General features: G+C 42.5%; 1 protein-coding gene across 1 annotated transcript; it reads right to left on the reverse strand.

Annotated features, from left to right (window-relative positions):
• LOC310933197 (serine/threonine-protein kinase BRSK1-like) lies at window positions 1–27,214 on the reverse strand (the record flags this gene model as incomplete). The annotated part of the gene is made up of 20 exons (XM_083896623.1): window positions 1–212; window positions 1,381–1,470; window positions 2,704–2,812; window positions 2,901–3,002; window positions 3,444–3,567; window positions 4,840–4,888; window positions 6,441–7,047; window positions 8,933–8,993; window positions 9,095–9,245; window positions 10,023–10,120; window positions 12,193–12,357; window positions 13,133–13,164; window positions 17,904–18,050; window positions 19,196–19,264; window positions 19,364–19,397; window positions 19,635–19,751; window positions 21,693–21,833; window positions 22,108–22,193; window positions 26,652–26,746; window positions 27,127–27,214. 20 exons carry the CDS (start codon window positions 27,212–27,214, stop codon window positions 1–3), a joined length of 2,577 nt encoding a protein of 858 aa, XP_083752749.1.

Below are 27,214 nucleotides of genomic sequence, written 5' to 3' on the forward strand. Positions count from 1 at the left end.
TCAGGGGTGAGACTGCGTCCCATTGGACGACGACAGGAGTCTGGTCTTGTCTTTCCCCGACCCTCGCCTTTGTAAGACAGTGCTACTACTGCTCCCGCTGCCGCCGTCCGCCACGCGCTCCTTCTCCCCCCGATCGGATCCACTTTCAGAGCGCCGAGAGTTCTGACGTGAAGGCGTGCTGGGCTGGCGGGAAAGCTGACCGTTCTTCTCGTCTGAGCGGCGAGAGGTGAAAGCAGGGAGATACGAGGTGAAACAAAACAAGCCACCGTGTGCATGTAGACTGTGTGTGTGTTCTTGTATCTGTTACCTCTTTAGGATATCTATCTATAAAGCAAGTTTCGTCTGGGGGTGTGTGTCTGTCTGTGACAGGCATATCTCGCTGACCGTTAGTCAGATCGGCCTAAGGCTTTGGATATGGGTTGAGCGTGGCCCGATGGTGTGCATCCTTGATTTTCTATTTTTTTGGAGGAATTTTAATTTTCGCTGATTTATCACGCTGCACCAGACAGGCAGCGGCTCATCAGCAGCAGCTGCGCTGTCTGGAGCGGGGAAGTGGGAGTGAAGTCATTTCATACGGTTCACCGCAGAACATGGTGTTATACTGAAACGACGAAGTGTCCATTCACCAATACGCAAGCGCATATTTATTTTTACATTAGCATGCTTCTACTTTGTGGCAAAACCTGTTTCCAAAGGTAAGCTAGCGAGGCTACGATTAGCATTGGCGTAGGGCTGACATAATACAAGCATGCTACTACTTTGCGGCTAACTTGGCCAAACCTGTTTCCAAAGGTAAGCTAGCGAGGCTACGGTTAGCATTAGCATAGGGCTAACATAATACAAGGGGGTCGTACCTATGTTCCCCGTTTTCCCAAAAAAATGTCCACTTTGTATGTGACAGGGGAACGTAGGACCCTTTTTTTGAAAAAGCGTAGGGTTAGGATTAGGGTTAGAGAAAGGGTCCTATGTTCCCCGGTCACATACAAAGCGGGGAACATAGGACCTGGGGAACATAGATACAGTCCCAATACAAGCATGCTACTACTTTTCGGCTCACTTGGCAAAACCTGTTTCCAAAGGTAAGCTAGTGAGGCTACGATTAGCATTAGCGTAGGGCTAACATAATACAAACACTGTGCAACCTCATTAGGCACAACGCAAATGTTTTCATTTTCGATTAGCATGAGCGTAGCTAGCTGTTGTGACTGTCCGCCACGCCAGTGGTGTTATGTATGACTAACTGAAAAATCTTCTTCAGCTTTCACTATAGGAATACATACTTCCTATGGGCAATGCACTAGTAGATCCAAATGAATGTAAGTCAATGCAGAGTCTTTAAAAGGATAGCAGAGCAAGTGTGTGTGTGTGTGTGTTACTCACCAGCCAGTGCCTGCACAGAAGGCTGATCATGAGTACTCAGCAGCTGAGCCTGAATGGTTTCCACCACTCGTTTGAATCTGCGACTGGGACCTGAGAGGAGAGAGCATCTGCTTGAACTTTGAAAAAATTGATGAATAGTGAAGAATGGATGAAGTTCAAACTCATTTTTGAACCAGCAATAACCTCCGTTTAAACACTTGCGGGCAGTGTCAACAAGCTGCGCTCCTGGTCACATCAGGGATATAAATGCTTGTAGCTGCAGCTATTCACCAACTCTGCTGACAGTGAACCAAAAAAATTAGAATTCTCCCTCATATATTACATTCCACTTTAAATTACATATTTAATGTAAAGGTGTTAAGGTAAAGGTGCTTGTTTGGTGTTTTAATTAAAGTTATCCACATTATAATTTACATAGTTTTAGATTTATTTCTCTGTTGTTGATATTAACAGATGTATTTTGTACAATAAATATGATTTAATTGTGAAATAAACATTGTTCCATATCAAAACAAGCACATTTACTGTGCAAGTCTGTGAAATATCAGCATGAATATTTGTATTGCAATATAATGATTAATTTTAGGTTCATATTGCCTGTCTGCGACTGAACAGTTGGTTTTTCCCCACTGTTAATGTTGTTGTTGTTTTGTACCAGTAAAAAAAACAAAAAAACATGGTATAATGTGTACATTTATGAGCAATATCAGCACTAGAAGAAGCCATACTCTGGTTACAGTCTTTACGCTAAAATAAGCTAAGCTAAGCTAACACACATCATTTACCTGCCATACTTCTCTCATGCTAGTTTAGTTAGCATTATGTCCTAACAGGCATTAAATATAAAGGCCACTGTATATACTTGTATTCAAAAGTGCTACAGTAACATCTATTTAGCTAATAATTCAAGGTTTATTGTTCAGTTGAGGAAACAACAACAAGGTTCCTCTTTGTATGAATTATATTTATGTCCACTTTTGCTCTGATAATGCTGATAACGAACGCCCACTATCTTTATGTCTCAATCTCTTTTAACCCCTTCAAAAGATATTCTTCTACACTCTAAGAAATAAGGGTTCCGAAAGAATCCTTCTACAAGGGCTGAGGTTCTACCTGGAACCATTTGCTTCCCGAAGAAAGGGTTTTTTCAAGGGTTCTTGGTAACACTAATGGTTCCAGTAAGAACCATTTTGATCCAGAGAACCCTTTAAAACCCCTTTCCTGAATAAAGGGTTTTAAAAGGGTTCTTGGTGAAACCGTCCAAAAGGGTTCTCCTATGAGGACAAGCTGAAGAACCTTATATGGTTCTACTTGGCACTTTACCTGTTATTAGAGTGAAGGTGACGCTGTAGATGCCCATTTCTCTTCTTCCTTCCCTCTCGGCTCGTTCTCTCTCACGTTCCCTCTCTCCTTCTGAAAATGCGATGTCCACCTGCAGAAGGAAAACAGCGTGCATTTGCTCTATTGTGCACTTCACAGAAGCACTAAATGGCTGACGAGACGAGAAACGAAAATCGTACCTGGAACTTGACAGGCTTCTGGAAGACAGAGGGGCCGCCTGAGGACTTGTACTCTGCCCGGAAACTGTTCTGAGACACCACGCTGTGGCTGAGGGACGGGATCTGCAGGAGGCAGGAGAAATTCACGTGTGCTTTCTTTAAAGGTGCCATATGTAAGAATGTGGCCAGAAACGGTTACTACATTCAAATTCAAAATACCAAGGTCTTTTAGGTTTTGTTTCCTGACGTAACTGGCAACCCGTGGTTGCTCGGCAGCTGAGACTCTACCGACTGCAATGACTGGTAGACGGCGGTAGGTGGCGCCACATGCCAAAACATGATTTCAAAACATAAACAGGATTTGCAGTCTGCAAAATATTTTTTTTAATGCAAATATTTTGCCTCTACTGTGAGTTCAGTATGTTATATGAACATTATTCCTGAGGATTTTATGGCCAGTTGCTTTAGATGTATTACATAATGCACCTTTAAATGTCCATAAATGTTGAATGTAGTCATGCTTGGTATAGCCACCGAGGCTCATCTAAGCTCAGTAGTACTCACGGAGAGAAAGGCGTGAACGATGTCAGCCTTGATGGAGCTGAGCGGCTTGTCTCGGATCATCACAAAGATCTGCTCTTCTTTCTCCAGGCTGATGAAGTTACCGAACCACGACCTCTTGGCCAGCCTGTAAACAAAAAAAACAGTTTTTCACGTCATATTCTGTGCTTGACGATTAATCTGTGTCATTTCACAATGTCTGATTTGTATGTTTGCATTCTTCTCCTTTCACATAGTATCTGTGGCTGTTTTTGGACTAAAAACAGGACTAGAAATTGAAACTGTATGAGTTCAAATAATTTGTAATAAGTAAACGCTAACAGCAGGTTGTTCAGAGGACGAACTTCTGTCTCGACCACGTATGTCAAACTCAAGGCCCGGGGGCCAGATGTGGCCCGCCACGTCATTTTATGTGGACCGCGAGTGATTAATTGGTCATAAAAATCTGTGTTAAAATAGGTCTATGCTGCTTTAAGGCGGGAGTTGACCATAAACTACATTTCCCACAATGCATGGCGATTGGGTTACCCGCAAAGTGACGGAATCCCACCACTAGATCGCAGTGTATCATTGTATATGCATCATTTACGCTTTGAGGGTAACCATTATGCTCAGAGGCGATTCTAGAGTCTGTAGGGGCCCTAAGCAAAAATTCCCAGGGGGCCCTTCCTTCCAACCAGAGTTCAAAAAATGTTTTTTTCAAAATGAATGAAATAACATGGAAAAACCTTGTAATTAAAAAGTATGTGAAAATATACATGTAAAGAACAATAAAATACTGTAAATAGCTTTTTAAAAAACTATATGTAAAGAACCCACATTATAAAACAATATAAATATATAGAACAATAAAATACTGTAAATAACTGTATTTTAGGCGACTGGTCACTGCACATTTCAGTAAAAACAGCCCTCAGGCTCAGAGTGTCGGGGGGGCCCCGTATCGGCTCGGGGGCCCCAAGCAGTTTCCTGCCTTGCCTGTTCACAAGCTGCGCCTCTGATTATGCTGATGTGGCCCTCAGTGAAAATGAGTTTGACAGCCCTGGTCTAAACTGTTCGTCATGCATCAACATCAGATAAAACATGTCATCACTTTCGCACCAATCTGTCACGAAGAAAACACAAAGTGAAAGTGAAGCTGCGAGAAACTCTGCCAACAACGGAATGTTACACATCCCACAAACACTTGACTCTTGACGCTTTTTGGCTGCTCGCTAACAACAGGTGTCCCGTAGTCACTCTCTAGTTTAAGTCAAAGAGGCAAATCTACAGCGGTTTATATCTCACAAACTCCAGAAGAGCGACTCAACTGACTGTTTTCGCCAGTTACAGGACGACAGGAAGCTGGAAAATCTTTGTTTTTAAGCGCAGGAAACATTGAGACGTGTGTTTTACTTACTCTGGACTGGACTCTGGAGTCAAACTGGACATGTCCTCTGATGTAGGGACTAAAAAAAGAGAAAGTAAAGTTGAAAAAGAGGAAACATTTGAAAATGAGTTTAGCAAGGAAAGTCTGAAAGTACATGAACTATCTTTTTCTGTGTATATACTGTATGTATAAATGTAATGGGAAATGTAAAAAATGCATGTGTAGGATGTAAGATTACTTCAGTGATTAGTGAGGAGGACTCACAGTGAGGCTATTATAATCCACACTAGTCAATGTTTTGTTTGTTCTGCTTTGTTTGTTTTTGCAGAAATCCTGCTGCGTACACGCCTTCCTGTCTGTCTGCCTCTGTCCAAACCACCCTGACATTTTAGAGAAGTGTGAAAACACTGCTGCCGCATTCTCATTTGAAAACTCCAGGGTCTGGATGAGCAGAAACAAAGGCACAGAAATAGCGCTACACGCTACAGTGATATTCTACCATGAAAGCAGTAGAAGGATGGTGATTTTAGTACTTTAAGTACTGAAACATTGAACAACGGTGCGTTCAAAAGTTTAGAGAAGGTTAACTTCATTTCACCTGTAAAGGTTAGAGTGCATTTTAGGTGCATTCTGAAACTGAATCCAAGGGTGAATTCCAATTCCTTGCTTAACCCTCAATCTTAACCCTCTATCTCAAAAATGTGCGCTCCCTCTAGTGCAAGTGCTGTCCCGATTCTCAGAAAAATTAAGTTGAGGGGCAAGTTTAAGGGCTGTATCGCCCTCAATATTGAGATTTTCCCGAGACCACCCTTGGGAGCAACGGCTACCCAGAATGCATTGCGTGTTTTCACATAACAAAGATGGCGCCGAAAGCAGCGAAAGTATTTTCTTTGTTAATAAAAATGATGAAAACCATTGTATTATCTTAGTTTAGGCCCGTTTTATGGATTACTTGCGTCATTGTTGCGTAACATTTATTTTTTTATTTTACGATCTTTTGTCAATAGCCCGGCCGGTGCGGACAAGCGACAAGTACGGATGACGTAAATGCGTTCTTCTTCTTCTTCTTTTTTGGAGTTGACAGACCGGACGCAGCTTTCGTGTTATTCTGCCCCCCACAGTCTGAAAACGTATCTGCATTTAAAGGTGCCATATGTAAGAATGTGGCCAAAAACGGTTACTACATCCAAATTCAAAATACCAAGTCGTTTTAGGTTTCGTTTTCTGACGTGACTGGCAACCCGTGGTTTCTCGGCAGCTGAGACTCTACTGACTGCAGTGATTGGTAGACGACGGTAGGTGGCGTCACATGCCAAAACATGATTTCAAAACATAAACATGATTTGCAGTCTGCAAAAGATTTTTTGTAATGCAAATATTTTGTCTGTACTGTTGTTGTTGGTGAGTTCAGTTTATTATATGAACATTATTCCTGAGTCTCTGTGACATATTAGGAGGATTTTATGGCCTGTTGCTTTAGATTTATTACATCATGCACCTTTAATGGGTGTCCCATTTCTAAGTGACAAAATAACCTTCAACACTTGGTTTTGAGGGCCAGTTAAGATTAAGGGTTGAGATTGAGGGTTAAGATAGGAATTGGAATTGGCCCCAAAAGCCAAACATCCCACCTTGCAGTTTGCGTCGATGGAAGCGCGGCGAGCCCAGCAGGTTGTTCTTGAATGAGTTGAGCCTCGTTCTCCAGTGGGCGGAGCTCGAGGAGGCCAGCCCACCGCTGCCGCCGGGGCTGGAGGGCGGGGTCAGCGAGGCCCCGCCGGCTCCGTCGGCTCTGGAAGAAGAAGACGAGGAGGAAGAGGAGGGAGGGGTGGTGGAGGAGGGGTGGTGGAGCTGGTGCACGGGCGTGCCCAGCGGGGTGGGCAGAGGTGAACCCTGCGGCGTGACCTGCGAAACAGGGGGAGGGGTGGGAGAGGAGTTAGAGGACGAGTGGGCGTTCTTGGACTTGAAGACGGACGGCGAGGGGAAGTTGAAGAAGCGCGGGATGGGGGACAGGAGCGGGGACGGGGACGGGGAAGGCGAGCGAGGGGTCTGAAGAGGGAGGGACTTCATGGAGTGGAGCTGGGGCCGGTCAGCCTGGCCCTTTGTGGGCAGGGTCTGGGTTTTTGGGTCGGGCGGCGGGCGGGTGGGCCGAGAGGTGCCGGCACTTCCTGGTTTTGAATCTTTGGAGGAGGAAGCGGCGGAGGAGGTGACCTCTGATTGGCTGAAAGTGAAGACCGGGCTCTGATGGACAGACAGAGAGATATGGGGGTGGGGGGGAGGAAGAGAGGAATGGACAGAGAGCAATGGTCATGAATTATGAGTCATGGACACCGTTCTTCAACATGCCTCGATCAAACGCACCCAACGGTGTCAGGATGGGATTATTTTCTCGGTTAATCCGGGGCTTGTTTGGTCCACACAACATCAGCAAACGCTGGAAATGATGATGTTCTCAAATGTCTTTTGACATTGATTACTCAGCTTTAAAGGCGCCATATGTAAGAATGTGGACAAAAACGGTTACTACATTCAAATTCAAAATACCGAGGTCTTTTAGGCTTCGTTTTCTGACGTAACTGGCAACCCGTGGTTGCTCGGCAGCTGAGACTCTACTGACTGCAATGATTGGTAGTCGGCGGTAGGTGGCGCCACATGCCAAAACATGATTTCAAAACATAAACATGATTTGCAGTCTGCAAAATATTGCTTTTAATACAAATATTTTGTCTGTACTGTTGTTGTTGGTGAGTTCAGTTTGTTATATGAACATTATTCCTGAGTCTCTGTGACATATTAGGAGGATTTTATGGCCAGTTGCTTTAGATTTATTACATAATGGACCTTTAATCATTTCTTTGTTATGTGGAGCAAAGAAACCAGAAACTACTCACATTTAAGAAGCTGGAAAAACTAGAGAACTTGTTATAATTATTCTGGACAGCTCGTGTGCACAGACTTAAGCAGGAGGCAGCGTTGGGTGTGTCCATGAAATGAGCATGTACATGGTTGATAAAGTTGATAAATGACAGAATGACGAAGAGGCGTGACTTAACGGTGACAGTGAATCAAAGATACTGGAGGAAAAAAAGGATCATTGCAAGCTATTTTTCACTTGTGTTTTTTGATGAAACTCTAAAACTCATGTGTATAGCTATAGAAGTTGCTGATAATAAAAAAAAATATATATTTTAACAAAGCGTTAAAACAGGCACACAATATACAAAACTGCAAAGAACAAAGACTTTTTTATGATTTCTAAATGATCATAATTTCAAGGATAAAGCTGGAGCGTTTTTTTTCTTATTAGCCACTCATTAAATGAAGCAGTGTGTTCCATCATTTCAGATTAATAACAATCCACTGTGTTATCAGCCCCATATCCACTGGCTTAGAGTATCACAAATAGCTCAAATCATATTTATTTATTTATCTGGGACTGAGCTACACTGGATGACTACACATTTTGAGTGCTGCCATGTCAATGTTGTACATAACATGGAGAATGTATTATTTATTATGTAAATAAATAGAGAAATCCTGCACTTTTAGCTTCTCACGTTAACGTTTTGTTCGTCAGATATCGTCATGTATCGCGTTATGATTGTCTCGCAATGTACTGATTATCACAGAATTGATACATCGTGATATTACTGGTATTGTGGTATCATATTGTGAGGCACAATGTGATTCCCAACCCTCATAACTCCATTTCTTATTTATGTATTTATGCGGCAGCGTTACAGCGCCACTCAGAGGCCTGACATATACCTACATGCATATATTATGCAGTCAGGCTGGTCAACTGAATTATTATAATAAACTCTTAGAAATAAGGGTTCCAAAAGGGTCTCTCTACAAGGGCTGAGGTTCTACCTGGAACCCTTTGCTTCTGAAGAAAAGGTTTTTCAAGGGTTCTTGGTAACTCTAATGGTTACCCCTTTCCTGAATATAGGGTTTTAAAAGGGTTCTTGGTGGAACCTTCATAAAAAGGTCCTATGAGGACAAGCCGAACAGCCTTATATGGTTCTACTTAGCACTTTTATTTCTAAGAGTGTTCCTTATTCTTATGGTTCATAGAGTTATCGATTTAAAACACAAATGTATAAAATAAAAATTAAGATCTTACCCTGGGGCTGCTGAGAGGACTGGAGGACAGACCTGTGGACGCTCCGCTCACTGAACGAGACCTTTGGAAAGACGGCAACAAACAACATGAGTCCCTGAGGACGGCGCTGGGTGGAAAAAATAACTATAACTATAACTATAACTATAACTTTAACAATTAAACCTCTGGCTGTGTGCATTCGTGTCCAGGGCCCTGCGAGGTGGGGTGGGAGACCCCTGCTCCGTGACGCTGAGGACTTCCAGGCTCTTCCTCTCTGGACGACAGCGGCCATGACGCGTCAACATGGGCGAGTCCACGCGCTTCCTGGGTGGGTCTTTGAGGAGGGAAATACGGGTTTGAACTTGAGTATAAATATTTTAGGTGTTAGGTGAAATTCTCAATAGTGAAGTACCATCCAAACTTAAAGGGATAGTTCAGAATTTTGGACATGAGACCTATTTTCCAACTCAGCCGGTGTGATGGAGACGTCTGGAGACGTTTTCAAGAAATTTCATTCAGTTCTTCTAGTTGACGAGTTCGCTGGTGCTATGGCTAGCGCAACTCAATGCTACAAGTTAGCATGGCATTAGAACCCGAGGCAAATCAATTGTAACGGCAGACTATCGATGTACATATCTGTGTTGATAGAATAATATTTGAAACAAAACTAACCTCGCATCGCATGAATTCTTGAGGGACTACTTTCTCAGCAGCAGCGTAATCAGTCCGCCGCTGCCATAGCCTAACAGGAAGTATGACGCGCTGCTGCTGCTGAGACATAAATCCTTCAAATTGCAAGGTTGGTTTTATTTCAAACATTCTATCAACACAGATATGTACATCGATAGTCTGCCGTTACAAGGAGTCGGTATGAGTGTTTCTAATGCCATGCTAGCTTTTACCATTGACCTGCGCTAGCCATAGCATCAGCGAACTCGGCAGCTAGAAGAACTGAATGCAATTTCTTGAAAATGTCTCCAGACGTCTCCATCACACCGGCTGAGTTGGAAAATAGGTCTCATGTCCAAAATTCCGGACTATCCCTTTAACATTGGTTTTTACAGTCACGTTGTTTTTGTCAAGACCGTCAAAGGTGCTCAAGTGTTCTCACCAACGTCATTTCTGGGAGGCAGATCCTCGTCTTCACAGCTTGGGTACCTCTCCTTCCTGTCCAACAGGAGGTAGTAGATCATTTTCTCCTGGTTCTCTCTGCAGAACGAGAGAGAGAGAGAGAGACGAGCAGAAATCAAAGGTCAGAGAACAAAAACACACACACGAGAATAAAGATGTTGATTTGGCACTAAAATGTCATCACAAACTGGTCACCCTGATAACACTGGTGTATCGTCTCCGAGTGTAAGTAACATTATATTGTCTCATTTTAAATGGGGTCCAAAGTGCAAAAACTAAGAGTACAGATAAAGACATTCTTTAACCCTTTAACAATAACGAAAATCAATATATTTTTTATTTTATTTTTTTAATTTGACCCTACAATATATCCGATACAGGCCTCTACCAAACCACTAGGGGCAGAGTACAAGCTGCCTTAGAGCCGTTTTTATGTAGGTTGAGAATGTAATTGCTGTTCAATATTGTCACAGCGTTGGCTCACGGTATCGGAATCTGTCAACATGTCGTCTCAGGTGTGTTTACATTTGGACGGTTTGAACCGAGCGTAATCCAAAATGTCACCAAAGTCCAAATGTAAACACGTTCATTAGTCAGTTTGAAATAATACCTTATTTTATTCCAATTAACGACAACACAACTTTGCATCGTTACGATTAAGAGAAGAGATTTTGTGCGTTTCATCTCATCCAGCTGTAGGTGTGTTGGACTGACAGCAGGTGGCAGAGTGTCACCCTGTGGACACAAAGTCAACAAACACTGTAGCTACAAAGCCGTGTGTTGTTGGCAGTAATTCTGCAGAGCACAATGGCATCTAGTCAGACCCATGTGACACGTGCAGACGTTTTCAGGTATATGTTTACCTGTTTAATGTGCTACGGCAAACAAGCTACGTACACCTGCAAACTGATGCTTGCAGTTCACTTCGTGGGAACCTTACAGAATGCTTTTAAGCTTAGGGTGTAAACAACTAAGGTGGATTTACTGTTTGTAGATGACATAACTATATGTTTATTTGGTAACACATAGAGTGAAGTAACAGTATGGTAATAATATTGTTATATAGAAGTAGTTTTATGGTAATACCATCTCATGTATATAGTATTAACAAAATAATACTTGGTATATCGTCATGGAATATGTGTGTGGGACATGAAAATGTATTAAAGCAAACAATTGGTGCATAACTGCGTTAAAATATAAATCGTTTGGTTTGGAATTTCCCATAATTTCTTACATTTAAACACCGCGTCAAGTCAGGGTTCTAGGATTCCAAGATGGCTGCCAGTGAAAAACACTCTGCAGCTGTTACAGTTAACTGCACTTTTGTTGTTTTTGTGTATTTGTCTCACACTAAGTCAGTTGTACACATAGTACTATCCCATATTTATCTATGGACACGATTCTACGCTGTTTTTCTGAGCAAAATACCGTGTAGAGCGTCGTTAGCTACTGGTATTGCTAACAATGGCTAACAAGTGACAATGGCTAGCCCGGCACACTTTAGCATCCGTGTTTTTTTCCAACTTCTCCACTAGAATGCTCTCAATTCGGACGTGATATCAGTCCCAGTTCTGACTCCTAGCTTTCCAATGCAGTGTCACCATTGCTAACTACTCCGTTAAAGTTTGCATTTTAATTAGCAGGTTAGCAAACTTAAAGGTGAATAATGTAATAAATCTAAAGCAACTGGCCATAAAATCCTCCTAATATGTCACAGAGACTCAGGAATAATGTTCATATAACAAACTGAACTAACAACAACAAAATATTTACATTAAAAAAAATATTTTGCAGACTGCAAATCATGTTTATGTTTTTGAAATCATGTTTTGGCATGTGGCGCCTACTACCGCCGTTTACCAATCATTGCAGACGGTAGAGTCTCAGCTGCCGAGCAACCACGGGTTGCCAGTTATGTCAGAAAAACGAAACCTAAAAGACCTCGGTATTTTGGAATTTGAATGTAGGAACCGTTTTTGGCCACATTCTTACATATGGCGCCTTTAAGACTCGGCATTAACAGTGGGGCAAAATATAGATTTGGGGATATATCTTCCATATATTGTCTTCCTTCGTTCAATGTGTGAATGTGGCTGAGTGTAACATTTATTGAGGTGATACGTGTTTGACGCATTATTTTTACTCACTCCTCACTTGTAAGGTCCTGTGTGAGTTTGACCCGGTCTCTGAAGCAGCCTAGAGAGTACATGCTCTCCAGCACGTCGGGGTCCAGCTCCGTCAGGGACAGGATCCTCTTCAAACACACGCGGCGCGGAGGAGGCTGCTCCGGGCAAGGCTCGTTACGTCCACCTCTGTCGGGAAGACATCATCGTATGCTAGTAGTAGTACCATGGGCTAGACAAATGAGTGTGCAGCAGGAAGTGGTAGAAAACGGAGCACGGGAAGTCTAACTCGCCATCATACAGTCCTAGGGATTTAGGGGAAGCATCTTGCATCTTCCCATTAATTCCACGGCTTCATGATTTATAATATTCCAAAATAAAGATTCTTGTTTTTTTACTAGAAATATTCTCTAAAATTGCAAATAGTTTCGGGGAGTTTTAGAAGGATATCTTAAAGATTAACAGGCATCCCTACACTCTTAGAAATAAAAGTGCTAAGTAGAACCATATAAGGTTCTTCGGCCTGTCCAAGGAGTACCCTTTTTGGAACCCTTTATTCAGGAAAGTGGTTTTAAAGGGTTCTCTGGATCAAAATGGTTCTTACTGGAGCCATTAGTGTAACCTAGAACCCTTGAAAAACCCTTTCTTGGGGGAAAGGGTTTTTCAGAAGCAAATGGTTCCAGGTAGAACCTCAGCCCTTGTACAAGGACCCTTTTGGAACCCTTATTTCTAAGAGTGTAGTCGGATTTTAATCATGGTACAATACCTAAAAATGTTGCTGTTAACACCATTTCATTGGGAGACTTAATGCCTTTTGGTATTGACACAGATACATAATATGTATCTGTGTCAATACCAAAAGGTATGTATATATATATATATATATATTATATATATATATATATACACAGTATACAGTACAGTATATTTACATGTAAACCACGTACAAAGATGTTATACTTACTGGTACCAGGTATGTTTCTGTATTGCTTCTAGCTGTAATTGACAAAAAAAACAAAACACACATTTTAGGATCATTAACAACTGACTTAATTATACATTCATCAAATAAAACCAAGCATTAATTGTACACACATTTACTGATCGGTCTAGAGCAGGGGTCACCAACATGGTGCCCGCGGGCACCTGGTAGCCCGCAGGCAGCCAATACGGTGCCCGCGGGCTCACTTCACTTCACCTCACTTGCATGTATCCGTATGATCGCACAGTAAAATATATTTGATATTGTTTATAAAAACTGGTAATCGTTAGGAGTAAGCACTGGAATTAATGTGTATGCAGTTGAATGCATAATATTAATCATCCATCCATCCATCCATTATCTACCGCTTTTCCTCCACCAGAGGGTCGCGGGGGGTGCTGTGCCTATCTCAGCAGACATTGGGCGATAGGCGGGGTACGCCCTGGACAGTACGCCAGTATAATATTAATCATTTAAATGGTAAACAAACAAAAAAATATTATATGGTAGCCCTCCATATTATTTTTTACCCTTAAGGTAGCTCTCTGTCTCAAAAAGGTTGGTGACCCCTGGTCTCGAGAGTAAGCCATGACTACTGCACAACTGTAGTGACGGAGCACATGTGAACACTGACTTTGCGCACACACACACACACACACACACACACACACACACACACACACACACACACACACACACACACACGCACACACACACACACACACACACACACACACACACACAAAGGAAAAAAAGGCCAACATCTGAATATGTTCTGCTCGCTGACTACAAATATAGCAATTATCACTCCTGGCTGGCATGGAGCTTCGGTTTTTTCCATGGAGGGAACCAGGAGCAGACAGGCAGAGGCAGATAGAGACAGTCTGACCTGGTTTCAGGCTCCATTAATCAACAGCTCGTCACACAAACCCACAGCTTTGATTAAATCTGCTCTGTTTTAGCCGAATGACTAAACTGAGTGACCAGACTCTTCCGTCTATCTCCGTCTTTATTTCACAGCAGCAGAGCGACCACATCATCACAGCTGCTCTCTCTCTCTCTCTTTCTGCCTCATAACCACCAGCTCATTTCACCACCCCCCCCCCCCCCCCCCCAGCTTCCCTTCATAAGCTGAGTGCAGTGGAATTTCCTCCAACAGTCCTTTCACTCAGTCATCCTTTTTATTCATCCGCTCACCCCCCTCCCCTCCCCTCTGCCTCTCCCTGAGCTGCCTCCAGCCTCTTTTCAAGCTCTGTTTTCAGTATGGAAAAAGCTGGCATTTAGGTGAAAAGGAAGTGGCATCTTCCTCCTCCTCCTCCTCCTCCTCCTCACCCTCGGCGCCTCATTGTGTCCTTCTGTTTAGTCACTGTTGGGACACTTCAGTTCCACTCATTAATCATTAATGAGTATCACCGTGCCATTGATAATTACCCCTAAGAACCTGCACCAAAAGCTGTGAATTAAGCAATAAAAAGGTGAAATTAATCATCCACAGCAGTGGTTCTCAAAAACCTTTTTTACACCAAGTAGCACCTGTGAAAAAATATTGAACTCTTGAAGTAACACCATTATCACCATTATCACAGGAGGCTGGTTTTTTCTCCAAAAAGATACGAATGAGAAATAAGGTGACACTAGTTATTTCTGATTTACCTCCAAGTACACTCTTAGAAATAAGGGTTCCAAAAGGGTCCTTCTACAAGGGCTGAGGTTCTACCTGGAACCATTTGCTTCTGAAAAACCCTTTCCCGAAAGGGAAAGAAAGGGTTTTTCAAGAGTTCTAATGGTTCCAGTAAGAACCATTTTGATCCAGAGAACCCTTTAAAACCCCTTTCCTGAATAAAGGGTTTTAAAAGGGTTCTTGGTGGAACCCTCTAAAAAGGGTTCTCCTATGAGGACAAGCTGAAGAAGCTTATATGGTTCTACTAAGAAGATATCTTCTTCTTAGAGTGTACCACCAGAGGCACTTAGTTTTTTTTTTGGTTCATTTCATCCTAAATTTTCCTTGACCTTTGTTAACCAGTTTCAGCACCTACACCAGACAGGCAGCGGCTCATCAGCAGCAGCTGTGCTGTCTAAAGCTGGGAGGTGGGAGTGAAGAGAGGCTGTCCTCATGGTGGGTGAGACATTTTCACACGGTTCAACGCAGAACACGGTGTTATACTGAAACGCGCAAAGTCATTGTCCATTCACCAATACGCGAGCACATATTTATTTTGCATTAGCATGCTACTACTTTGCAGCTAACTTGCCGAAACCTGTTTCTAAAGGTAAGCTAGCGAGGCTACGATAAGCATTAGAGTAGGGCTAACATAATACAAGCATGCTACTACTTTGCGGCTAACTTGCCGAAACCTGTTTCCAAAGGTAAGCTAGCGAGGCTCCGATTAGCTTTAGCGTAGCGCTAACATAATACAAGCATGCTGCTACTTTGCAGCTAACTTGGTGAAACCTGTTTCCAAAGGTAAGCTAGCGAGGCTACGATTAGCTTTAGCGTAGGGCTAACACAATACAAGCATGCTACTACTTTGCGGCTAACTTGGCGAAACCTGTTTCCAAAGGTAAGCTAGCAAGTCTACGATTGGCATTAGCATAGGGCTAACATAATATAAGCATGGTACTACTTTGTGGCTAACTTGGCGAAACCTATTTCCAAAGGTAAGCTAGCGAGGCTACGATTAGCATTAGCGTAGGGCTAACGCAATACAAACACTGTGCAACCTCCTTAGGCACAATGCACATTTTTACATTTTCGATTAGCATTAGCATAGCTAGCTATTGCGACTGACAGCCATGCCAGTGACGCCCACTATAGGAAAAAATATTTCCCGCGGGCACTGCACTAGTCTTTACAATTAATTTAAAAAAACGATTAGGTTAAATTATTTTACCCTAATCTGATCATAATGGACCTGATGGAGATGAACTAAATCTTTAAATATCAAACGGGGTCAGGTTGGGTAACGCCAATTATGGCCAGCCTCTCTAGTGAAGCGTATCTCACTACTGTGTTTTGTTTATCACCTATGTGCGTACTTACACTTATTTGCGTTGCACTTACACTGCAAACAGACAAATATTTGCTGTGTAGTTTTTGTTTTTGCTTTGGCACAGTTTGTCACAAAAGACACATTTTCCAAAACTGGTCCTGAGTCAGGTGTACACCAAAATAAACAGAGTCACACCTCCTTCAGTCTTCATGTGCCAGCGATTAGGAATGGAAGAAACAATGCTTGTTATTACTTCTGTGTATACACTGACAAGTGTTAGCTTTGACAATAGCATGTGATTGCTGTTTAATGAAGGCTGCTTCCAAAAAGGAAGACTGTGTTCCATTGTTGTGCTTTGGATGGGGAATGACTTGACATTAATACGCATCATATGAACAAGGGCCTTTCTACATGGAGTTTGCATGTTCTGCATGCTTTTGCATGGGTTTTCTCCAAGTTCTCCTGCTTCCTCTCACAGTCCAAAAACATGCAATATGGAGTAAATATTCGGTAAATTAGCCATAGGTGTGAATATGATAGTGAATGGTTGTTTGTCTACTGGCAAACTATCGCCGTGTGTCAGCTGAGATTGGCACAGCACCCCCCCCTCGCGACCCTCCCGTGGAGGATAAAGCGGTAGAAAATGGATGGAGCGACGAGCTTGTTGGCATACTGATTGGCCTTTAGAGCAGTCAATAGCGCAGCTACGCCACAGCATGATGACATACAGTATGTGGCTACTGTGTGTTGTCTCCCATGCCTGCTCTCTGTTGTGTACCACCGAGCATTTAGGCTGCTTTTTTTCCCCATTACTACTACATTTTTCAATGAATATAACATTAAATGAATCAGAAATACATTCTATACATTGTTAATGTGGTAAACGACTAGTCTAGCTGCAAACGTCTTCTTTAATGGAATATGTACATAGGTATAGGCCCATTTCCAGTGATCTAATGGTACATTGTGTTTGCTAATGGCGTCAGAAGACTATTGGATGATTTGAAAACCCTTGTGCAATGATGTTGGCACAGCTGAAAACAGTTTTGCTGGATCTTTGACGAAAGCAAAGTTATTATTTTGAATAAAAATCATTATTTTCTATTCGTTTTGCAACTCTTTTGATGAATAAAAGTGTGACTTTTAAAGGAAAACACAACAAAAATTGTATAGGTGACTTTCAAACTTCAAACGGTAGTGTATGCACAGAGGCTATTATGTGCAATACAGGGTCTTCTATCCTTATGACAACACATGAATACGCATTTTGTAAAGCCTGACGATGTGACCTGTAAACACACACACACACACAGGATGTCCATATAAGGAGTTGTGTACAATTCCCACGGCAATTTACAGAGGGTGTGCGCCTGCGGCACAGGCCTGTAACCGCGTGAGCAGTAACGGTTAACTGACACAGAAGCTGAGAGTGATGTTTCGGATGAATTTGAAGTCTGGAGTGAGGCCATATGATATGAGTTCGAGCCGCTCAGGAGGGAGAGACCAGAGAAATGCAAGCTCATACCCCCGAGTTGATGCATCTAAAATGGAACAGTGAGGAGTTGGAGTGGGGCGGGGCATCCAAACTCCAAAATATAATAGTAGTGTTTGACAAAATACTATGATATGATTGCATTAGGTTGTATACAGGCGTGTAAGGAGACATTTTAAGCAACATTAACATGATTGAAGCACTAAAAATGTGGATTTTCACATTGTGGGATGTTAATCTCTCCACCCTGAGATTTCCCCCCTCTCCTCACCGTGAGTCTCTTGTCAGGATTGACCTCGATCATTCCCTTGAGCAGAGCCTGGCAGTCGGGAGGTATAAAGTGGGGCATGTGGAACACTCCGCTCTTCACTTTCTCCAGAAGCTGCCGCAGGTTGTCGTGGTCGAAGGGCAAGGCACCCTGGGAAGGGAAGGGACGGGAGAGACACAAGAAGCAGATTAAAGACGCTGAATAACTCAGCATACAGTTTGTACAGCCCTACACGTTTGTGCTGATGCGCCGTTCACACTAAAAACCAGGGTCCACGTCAGTCAGTCTCACATTTCAGTCCAAACAGCAGCGATTTCTCACCAGGTGTTCCCACTCGTTCTTTGAGCGACGGGTTGAACACGTATGTAAAGCGGCTGATTATCACCTCCTTTGCCGTCATCATCGTCGTCTTTAAACATGACAAGGACTGCAAAGTGTCACGATTTAAAGCGGACCTAGACCGGAAGTTCCAATTAACGCTGTTTTTTTTGGTGTGTATCTGCGTCATTACCTTGTTTACGAAGCCCTGAAGGTTCAAAACAAACAGTTCAGCCACTGCTGAGAACGCTGTGTTTTATTGTAATCTCGGGCTCAGCGAGATCTCTGAAAAACCCGTCCCGGTTACATAAACAGCAGGAAGGCTCTACGCTGGCTGGCCAATCACAACACAGTCTGTCTTCTGGGGGTGAGATTTCAGTCTGAAACGGCGTGGCTCAGGACAGCGTCGGAAAATACAGATTTCTATCGGCTCGTTTACAGCAACTAGGAGGTTTTTGACCATAAAAACAAGTTAATGTATGTAAGTAGACCTCCATAACTAACATATATGTGCAACAGGACCACTCTATGGGAGCTTTAAAACAGATTTTACTGGGGAGTTAATGGTCTAAATCACTAGTTTCAGGTCTTTTGTAAAAGAACATGATGCTGACTTGGTTCCCATTTCAAAGGAACTTGGACTGGTCGCAGGTGATGTCCGTGAATTTCCATTCCCACAAACCTCAGGGCTTTAAAATGTGAGTGGAAGACTTTTTTTTTTTTTTTTTAATGTACCGTCTCTGATCCGCCGTCTCGTACGCACAGAGCACAGGATGCAAACAAGACATCAATTATCAAATCGTTGCACCGTGGTGCCACTGGTGACCAAAAGCTCCATTAAGTTCCCTTTAATAATACTTGATAATGACAAACGGTTTGGCTTTCAGAGTTCAAAAAAAAAAACACGCAAAAAAACACAAATAGCAAATAGAAAGTGCACAGACACAAATGGATGAAATATAAATGGACATTCTCACCACAAGAAGAGCAAAGAGGATGACTCCACAGCTCCAAACGTCTGCCCTGCGGCCGTCGTACTTCTCCCCCTGATACATGAATACAAGAAGTGTAGGGAGGCATTGTGTTATATTATATATATATATATATGTATTATACACACACACACTGAGAGAGAGGTCACTCACCCTTATGACCTCTGGACAAGCATAATGTGGGGATCTGTAAGGACAGCACAGGTTTATTATTCCACTGTTTAAACACATACCAATGTACAGGTGTTCTTATGTTAGAGAGGTGATTTATGTAAAAGCCTGAGAGTGCTACATATTTCATCTGTTAAATCCAAGCTCCTCCTGATTAAAAAGACAGTTTAGCCTCTAATCGGCAAAGCCATCGATTCAGCGAGTGTTCCTAATGTTGTGCAGCAAAGGCATTCGAAGACCTTCATCTACTCACCCACAGCTGGTTTCCAGCAGGCTGTCCCCGACTTGCAGCGAGGCCATGCCGAAGTCCGCTATCCTAATGTTGTTCTTCTCATCCAGGAGAAGATTCTCTGGCTTCAAGTCTCTGTGGCTGCACACAAGCATTATGCACGTTACCTTGCATGCAATTAAATGCAATTTTTTGTAGCATTTACATAAGTATTCCTATCTTAACTGGCAACATGTGGAGGTTCGGCTGGCTTTACACGACAACGATCTGAACGCAAACCGCAAAAGTGGCGTTGCGTTCCCACTTTTTATTTCGCGTTTAGACCGGCGTCTTTGGGTGCAAATTTGCATGCACACGGTGACGCAAAAGGGTGCGAAATTTGATGTAGTGTGCATGCCAGGTGGCTAGGTGGCACTGTGAAGAACTGCCATACAACAACACCAGGAGCGCAGGAGCGTAGAAACTTCCTTCGACTTCTGTCTATTAGCGCAAAGTAGCAGCTTAGGCAACTTGAATGTTAGTTGTTGTTTGGTTGTACTGGGGATAGCTAGCGTGAGCAGCTCAGAGCACACTTTTGCGTTTTCAACCCTTTAGACGGGAACGCGACGGTGGAGTGTTTTTAAGATTTCCACTCTGGAGGGTGGGTTCATTTGTTTGCGTTTTTAACCCCCAATAACGCCGTCGCCGTCTAAACGAAAATGAGATATTTTGTCGGTTTCACCCGGGAGCGTTTTCGTGTAAAGCCATCCTTAAAGTGAAAATCCAATGTCGTCTACATGCACATGATTGCTGATTTTCTGGGTTTGACTCCTGGTAGGGAAATATTTCCTTATCTGAACTCATCATGGGAAGACTATAGGGTCAAGAAACCAACTGAATACACATTTACCGTCCATTACGACAAACTACGGTGGCCTTGAGGTCATCTAAAATGATTGAGTGTTTGATTTGTCCATTCTGGACACTGAAACACGGCACACTCTGCAGAAGAGGAACTGCTCCCCATTAATTAATGATAACATCATAAATATTGTATTCAATTTCTGTTGCTGGAACCTGCCCCCCGTGAATCCAACATACTGGACCTTAAAATAAGGATTTGTACTCAAGAAGCTCTCAAGAAGCTTTGAAATTCAAAACCCAAAGCCTCATACACTCAGTAGTAGCAGAGAGTATTCCATCCATCAAGACAGAGAGAGAAAGGTGCGTTTACAGCGAGAGAAGACAGAGAAAAGTGCATTTACAGCCAGAGAAGACAGAGAGAAAAGTGCGTTTACAGCGAGAGAAGACACAGAGAGAAAAGTGCGTTTACAACGAGAGAAGACGGAGAGAAAGGTGCGTTTACAGCGAGAGAAGACAGATCAAAGTGCGTTTACAGCGAGAGAAGACAGAGAAAAGTGCGTTTAAAGTGAGATAAGACAGAGACAAGTGAGCAATACAGTCAGAGAAGAGTGTGCCAGAGAAAAATAATTAACATGGCGCTCTCTGAGAAGAGAAAAGTGGACAGCGAAAAATAGAGCTTTCAACCCAGAATGGACAGTCTTACCCCTGGAAGCACAAAACCAGTCTGTCTCATATGTTCAGAGACAGTGGCACTTGTAAAAAGTGGAAAACGTGAAACGCCACTATGAGACCAAACACAACATTTTTGACCAAACACACCCACTCAAATCTGAACTTGGGTCAAAAAAAATAAGCACTCTCAGAGCTTCTTTTCCTTTAAGAGAGAAGAAATTAATACATACGTTGAGTGTTACATCTATATAATTGTATAAAAGTGACAATAAATATTGTCAAAATGTTTTTGAATTGTTCTTTCTGTAATTGATCAGTCAGTTGTTGATTACATGCAGACTACTAGGCTACTTCAGTATATATCCCACTACTAAATAATAACGCAAGTTAGACATTATGATGTTCCGGACCTTTGCTTGAGGAAATTTTCTCAAAGTGGACCTATTAGAATTTTAGTTGATTATCCCTGTACTACACCAACTGTGGGCCTGCGACTATATTCCATTGCTTATAAAAAAAGGACACTAATTGATAATCGTGTGAAACCACAGTGTACGTTTCACGAACCATATGGAGTGGCTGTGGCAGAAGTCGAGGGCGGAGATGATCTGTCTGAAGAATTTCCTGGCCTCTTTGGGGGTCAGCCTGCCCTTCTTCACCAAGTAGTCGAATAACTCTCCGCCCGACACGTGCTCCAACACCAGGTACCTGGAGACGGGAGATCACGCAAGTCAGAAAAAGGTTTAGGTGAGGTGAGGCCAGCAGAAATCATCTACATCGAAACATTAAGGCTCACACACACACACACACACACTTAAATACACTCTCACCACCTCGTATATCGTCGATGTCACTATTTAATCTCGTCACTGTATGTTTCAAGGTTGTTTTCGCGCTCTGGCAGAGATCCAGAGGCAGAGAGGAATAGATTGATCGAAGCAGAGGAGAGCAGAAAGAGGAAATAAGACGACGAGATACTCACAGGTATTTGTTATTCTCATAGACATCGTGCAGCTTCAGAACATGAGGGTGCTCTATTAGTTTAAGAATAGCTATTTCTCTCTCCACCTGGACAGACAGAGGGAGGCAGGGGTGTGTGGAAAAGGTTAGGAGAGAGAGAGAAAACAGAGGAGGAGGGAGGTTAGAATGATGCAAATAGAAAAGTTAGACAGAACAGGAAGGTAAATATGACGCGAGAGAGCAGCATTGAATACATGTTTTTGATTCTTTGAGCAATAGAGCCAAACTTTTCTCCGGTTTTACAACATATTTCGAATCATTCCATTGAAGAAAACACGTGCATTAACTACGAGGGCGACCACATCATAGCCTATGTCAGGGGTGTCGAACTCATTTTCACTGAGGGCCACATCAGCATAATGGTTACCCTCAAAGGGTCAGATGTAACTGTCATACAGAATAAATGTAACTAAATGTAACCAAATATAATGTAAAATAAAGGTAACTACTCTGTAACATATTGCCAAATAACTTTATTATTGAAGTTACAAATATTTCATTCACATTCTGCTGCGATCACAGTCTCAATCTCAATTTCACTCGTCGCACAATGATACGCTGCGATCTAGTGGCAGGATGCCGTCACTTTTGCGGGTAACGCAATCGCCGTGCATTGTGGGAAATGTACTTTATTGTCAACGCACGCCTTAAAGCAGCATAGACAAATTTTAAGACAAATTAATCACTCGCGGGCCACATAAAATGACGTGGCGGGCCACATCTGGCCCCCGGGCCTTGAGTTTGACACATCATAGCCTATGTAAATACCATAGCTCAGTGATATAAGTAGTTGTGGTGGATTTGTTAGCGTGGATTTTACAAAGCAACTTTGGGTTCAACGTTTTTGAGCCACATTTGAAGAGTCACGTGTTCCCCCGATGAAACCTTCAATCAAGCCAGACAAGCTAATCAAGCTATTAGCTTCGAGCCACTCGAAGCTAATGACTTTCTGTGTGTCATAGACAAAGCAGATAAAGCTTTAACACTATTTTTTTATGCAAGTCATCAATTAATCCAAAGGAGCAAGTAAATATATTTATTTATTATGTCCAAACATAGTTACAGTAACTATTTCAACTTGGGTTTATGTGAAAGTTTTGTTTTTACTACACTGGCTAGCATAAAAACTTCACTGTTTTTTCTTATCAACATGGTTTCCAAACACTTAGCTGTACTTAACTATAGATCTTTTTACACAGCAGACATTTTGATTCGATTACTTTTTAGTTAATGAGTAAATAAAGACAGTGTTACAGTTGGTGGGGGGTGTTGTGTTCCCTAGATAAGTCCATTTGAACGTAATCTCTTGAAATCACACAATCACGACCTTGTAAGAGTCACCAGTTGTGATGTTTACAAGCGCTAACACGTCCCCAAAATTGTCGACCCCCCTAGAAGTTAATATTTCTGTAGATTCTAAGTTAAAATATTGTTATTTTACTCATGTAAAGTTCGGAGTTGTTCATTTTGTCAATTCCTCAACTGATGTCTTTATTCATTGCGCAACATTAGCATTATCTGCCTGCTAGCCGTGTTTGCACACCTTTTACATTTGAACCCCACACATTACGTGTTCAAAACATCCCATGTTTTTAAAACGCAAGTTCATAAGTCACATTTAAGGCCCGTGTTTGTGCTCTTACTACTGCGAATGGTCAAAGTGTCTGCTACTAACAAAAAGGCCTAGCGGAGCTGGTAAACATAGTGTAGCGTTTAGCACATATCGCGTCCTTCAGGAGCTGGTTCAGACCAAACCAAAGCTAAAAGATGAGAATATTACCCTGACATCTCATGGTTGTATTAACTTTTAAAGCTGACATTGTATTAAAGTTGCTTCGGCTTCTTGTGTGTTGCCCTCCTGAGTGACCACAGAAATTAGCCTGGTGTGGGTTTTAAGCTAGGTCAGTCCTCTGTTTGAATTATTAAGCCATGCTAATATATCTGTGGCGTGATGTTGTGGCAGCAAACAGCAGCAGGCCAACAAAAAAACAAAAAAGCTGCACTTGAAGTGCCAGCATTAAAAGCAGCTCCAGTCCCATGTAGTTAAATATGCTTTTGCTGTTTGGCCCTCTCAGCTAAAGCTAGCAGACAGCAGGCAGCAGCGCAGTGACTGCCAGTTAGCAATGAGCAACGGGCAACTTTCCAAAGCAGCACAACTGAGCAGTAGTGTATTTATAAACCAGAGGCGTGGAGATGATTTTTTTTGTAAACTTGACACTTTTTGTCCAGGATGTAAGTATTTTGTTGTTCTTTTTGTCCTCTGTTGGTCTCCGTGAGCAGAAATGATGAAGCATCAAGTGTTTGCAGCTTCTGTCTTCTGAAAACGGGCTCTGTCAAGCAAAACTATCAGATCTGACTGCGGTGAGCGTATGCAGTGGCAGCGATATCCCATCTTAACTGCTTGGATTATGGGCTTTCTGAGTAATATTGAGGGTGCATCTTTTGGTTGTTGCGAGGAGGTGCTAGTGCTAATATGAGCTGACATAGGGCGAGGTTGCCAGTCCATCATAGTCCACCACATAGAGGCAAACTCTCATACTCACACCTACTGTCAATTTAGTGTGTCCAATTTTCCTTATCCCCAAATCTACATGTTTTTGGACTGTGAGAGGAACCCCGGAGAATACCCATAATCAAACGGGGAGAACATGCAAAATCCATGCAGAAAGACCCTTGTTCTGACCGGGTCATGAACCCCCAGGTCTTCTTGACTCACTCTGATCCGTAACCACACAATGACACGAGATCGTAACACCAACATACTGGGAAATACAGCGAGTTGTATGCAGCTTCCGTCTTCTGAAAACGGGCTCTGTCAAGCAAAACTATCATTTCGGTGCGCGTATGCAGTGGCAGCTCAGTGGCAGCTTAACTATGATTAGGATTATGGGCATTCTGAGCAGTATTCACTTCTGAAACGTATTGAGGTCTTGACATAAAGCTAATCATTCATCCTTCTACCGATTTATCCTCCACATGAGAGTTGCTAGTGCCAATCCCAGCTGACATAGGGCGAAAGGGAAGGTACACACGGGACAGGTTGCCAGTCCGTCACAGTCCATCACATACAAGGCCATTCACTCTGACACTCGCAGCTATGGTCAATTTAGAGCGTCCAAATTTCCTAATCCCACAAATCTGCATGTTTTCTTGCCTCAATGTAATCCGTACCACACAATGACACGAGATCTTAACACCAACATTCTGGGAAAAACAGCGAGTTGTCTGCAGCTTGGTTGGTTGGTTTCATTAGACATTTTCAACCATTACATTCTGTCTTTGAAAGTCAGTGACATCTATTGTAAAAGTTACTCACTACAGTTTAAAAGAAAGAAGCCAAAACTTGGAGCCCGGTCCTCCACATGTTGTTGACTCTTAATGATATAAAGATACTGAATTTACACAAACAAACACAGCCTTTTTCTCAAGCCTTAACTCTTTAAAATGAACACAAATAGTCAGAAGTAACAGACAGCACCAGCTTATTCCTTACGTAATAATAATAACTGTCCTATTTCAGAGCGGTGTGTGTTTCAGCTGCAGCAGCTTTCATCAGAGAGCTTCATTAGCAGAGTCTGACTGAAATCATCTCCATTGTTCAGTGTATATAGATGCTGTGCCCACACACTCAGCACCTCTGAATTACGACAGATTGACACTGGGCTTTTCTCGACAAAAATAAAGAATCTATTCCTGTTGGGTTGGACGGTGCTCGGATGCTGACGGGACTTGAGCTTTGTAACTGCCACAATTACAGCACATAGGGTGAATTCCAATTCCTTGCTTTAACCCTCAATCTGAATAATGTGCGCTCCCTCTAGTGCAAGTGCTGTCCCGATTCTCCGAAAAATTAAGTTGAGGGGCAAGTTTAAGGGCTGCGTCGCCCTCAATATTGAGATTTTCTATAGAGACCACCCTTGGGAGCAAGGGCTACCCAGAATGCATTGCGTGTTTTCACATAACAAAGATGGCGTCGAAAGCAGCGAAACGAGTACGCTACAAATGAAGTATTTTTTTTGTTAACAGAGATATAAAAAATTACGAAAACCATTGTATTATCTTAGTTTAGGCCCATATTATGGATTACTGACGTCATTGTTTTGCGTAACATTTATTTTTATTTTACGATCTTTTCGTATCGTAAGAGTATCATCTTATAACTAACTGACAACCTAATAACTTGACTGACAAACGGATCGTAATAAATAATCATGACGTAAATGTGTTCTTCTTCTTCCTCTTCTTTTTTGGAGTTGACAGACTGGACGCAGCTTTCGCGTTATTCTGCCCCCTACAGTCTGAAGTCGTATCTGCATTTAAGGGGTGTCCCATTTCTAAGTGACAAAATAAAACCTCAACACTTGGTTTTTTGAGGGTTAGTTAAGATTAAGGGTTGAGCTTGAGGGTTAAGATAGGAATTGGAATTGGCCCATAGGCCCAGCAGATGCAGTTAATACACACATATATATACACACAGAGAGAGAAGAAGAAGAAGAAGCGCTGTACCTTCATGAGGACGGATTCGGAGAGTTTCTCTCTGTTCACAATCTTTATGGCCACCTTCTGTCCCGTTATACAGTGGACACCCAACTTCACCAATCCTGCAGAGACACAGAACATCATCACAAATTATCAATGTGAAAACAGAGGGGTGTGTGTGTGTGTGTGTGTGTGTGGGGGGGGCTGGTGTCATACATAATTCAAGAGGCTTTACTGACATTGTCACAAACAATGACCAATCTCAGGTTTAAATATGGATCGCTGTTGTGTCTTCTCCCTCCTCCTGCATTAGTGTGTGCTAAGGACACTCCTTAAGAAGATTGCAGCACATAAACCTCATTGTAGATAAGACGACATGCAGTGGGGATTAAACCATGAGCCCTGAGCATAACAGGGATTTCAATGGGGTTTTTAACAGGGGTTTTTCACACACACACACCCTGGAATAGCATTAGTGCAGCAGTAACTTGGACATTTCTACCTGTCTGTCCCTTCCCGAGGGTCTTCTCCAGCCGGTAGGGCCCCACATACTGGGTGGACTGGCCCCCAGTCAGCTCCTTGCTGCTCAT

Source organism: Microchirus variegatus, assembly GCF_963457635.1.
Source record: "Microchirus variegatus genome assembly, chromosome: 10".
Taxonomy (NCBI): domain Eukaryota; kingdom Metazoa; phylum Chordata; class Actinopteri; order Pleuronectiformes; family Soleidae; genus Microchirus; species Microchirus variegatus.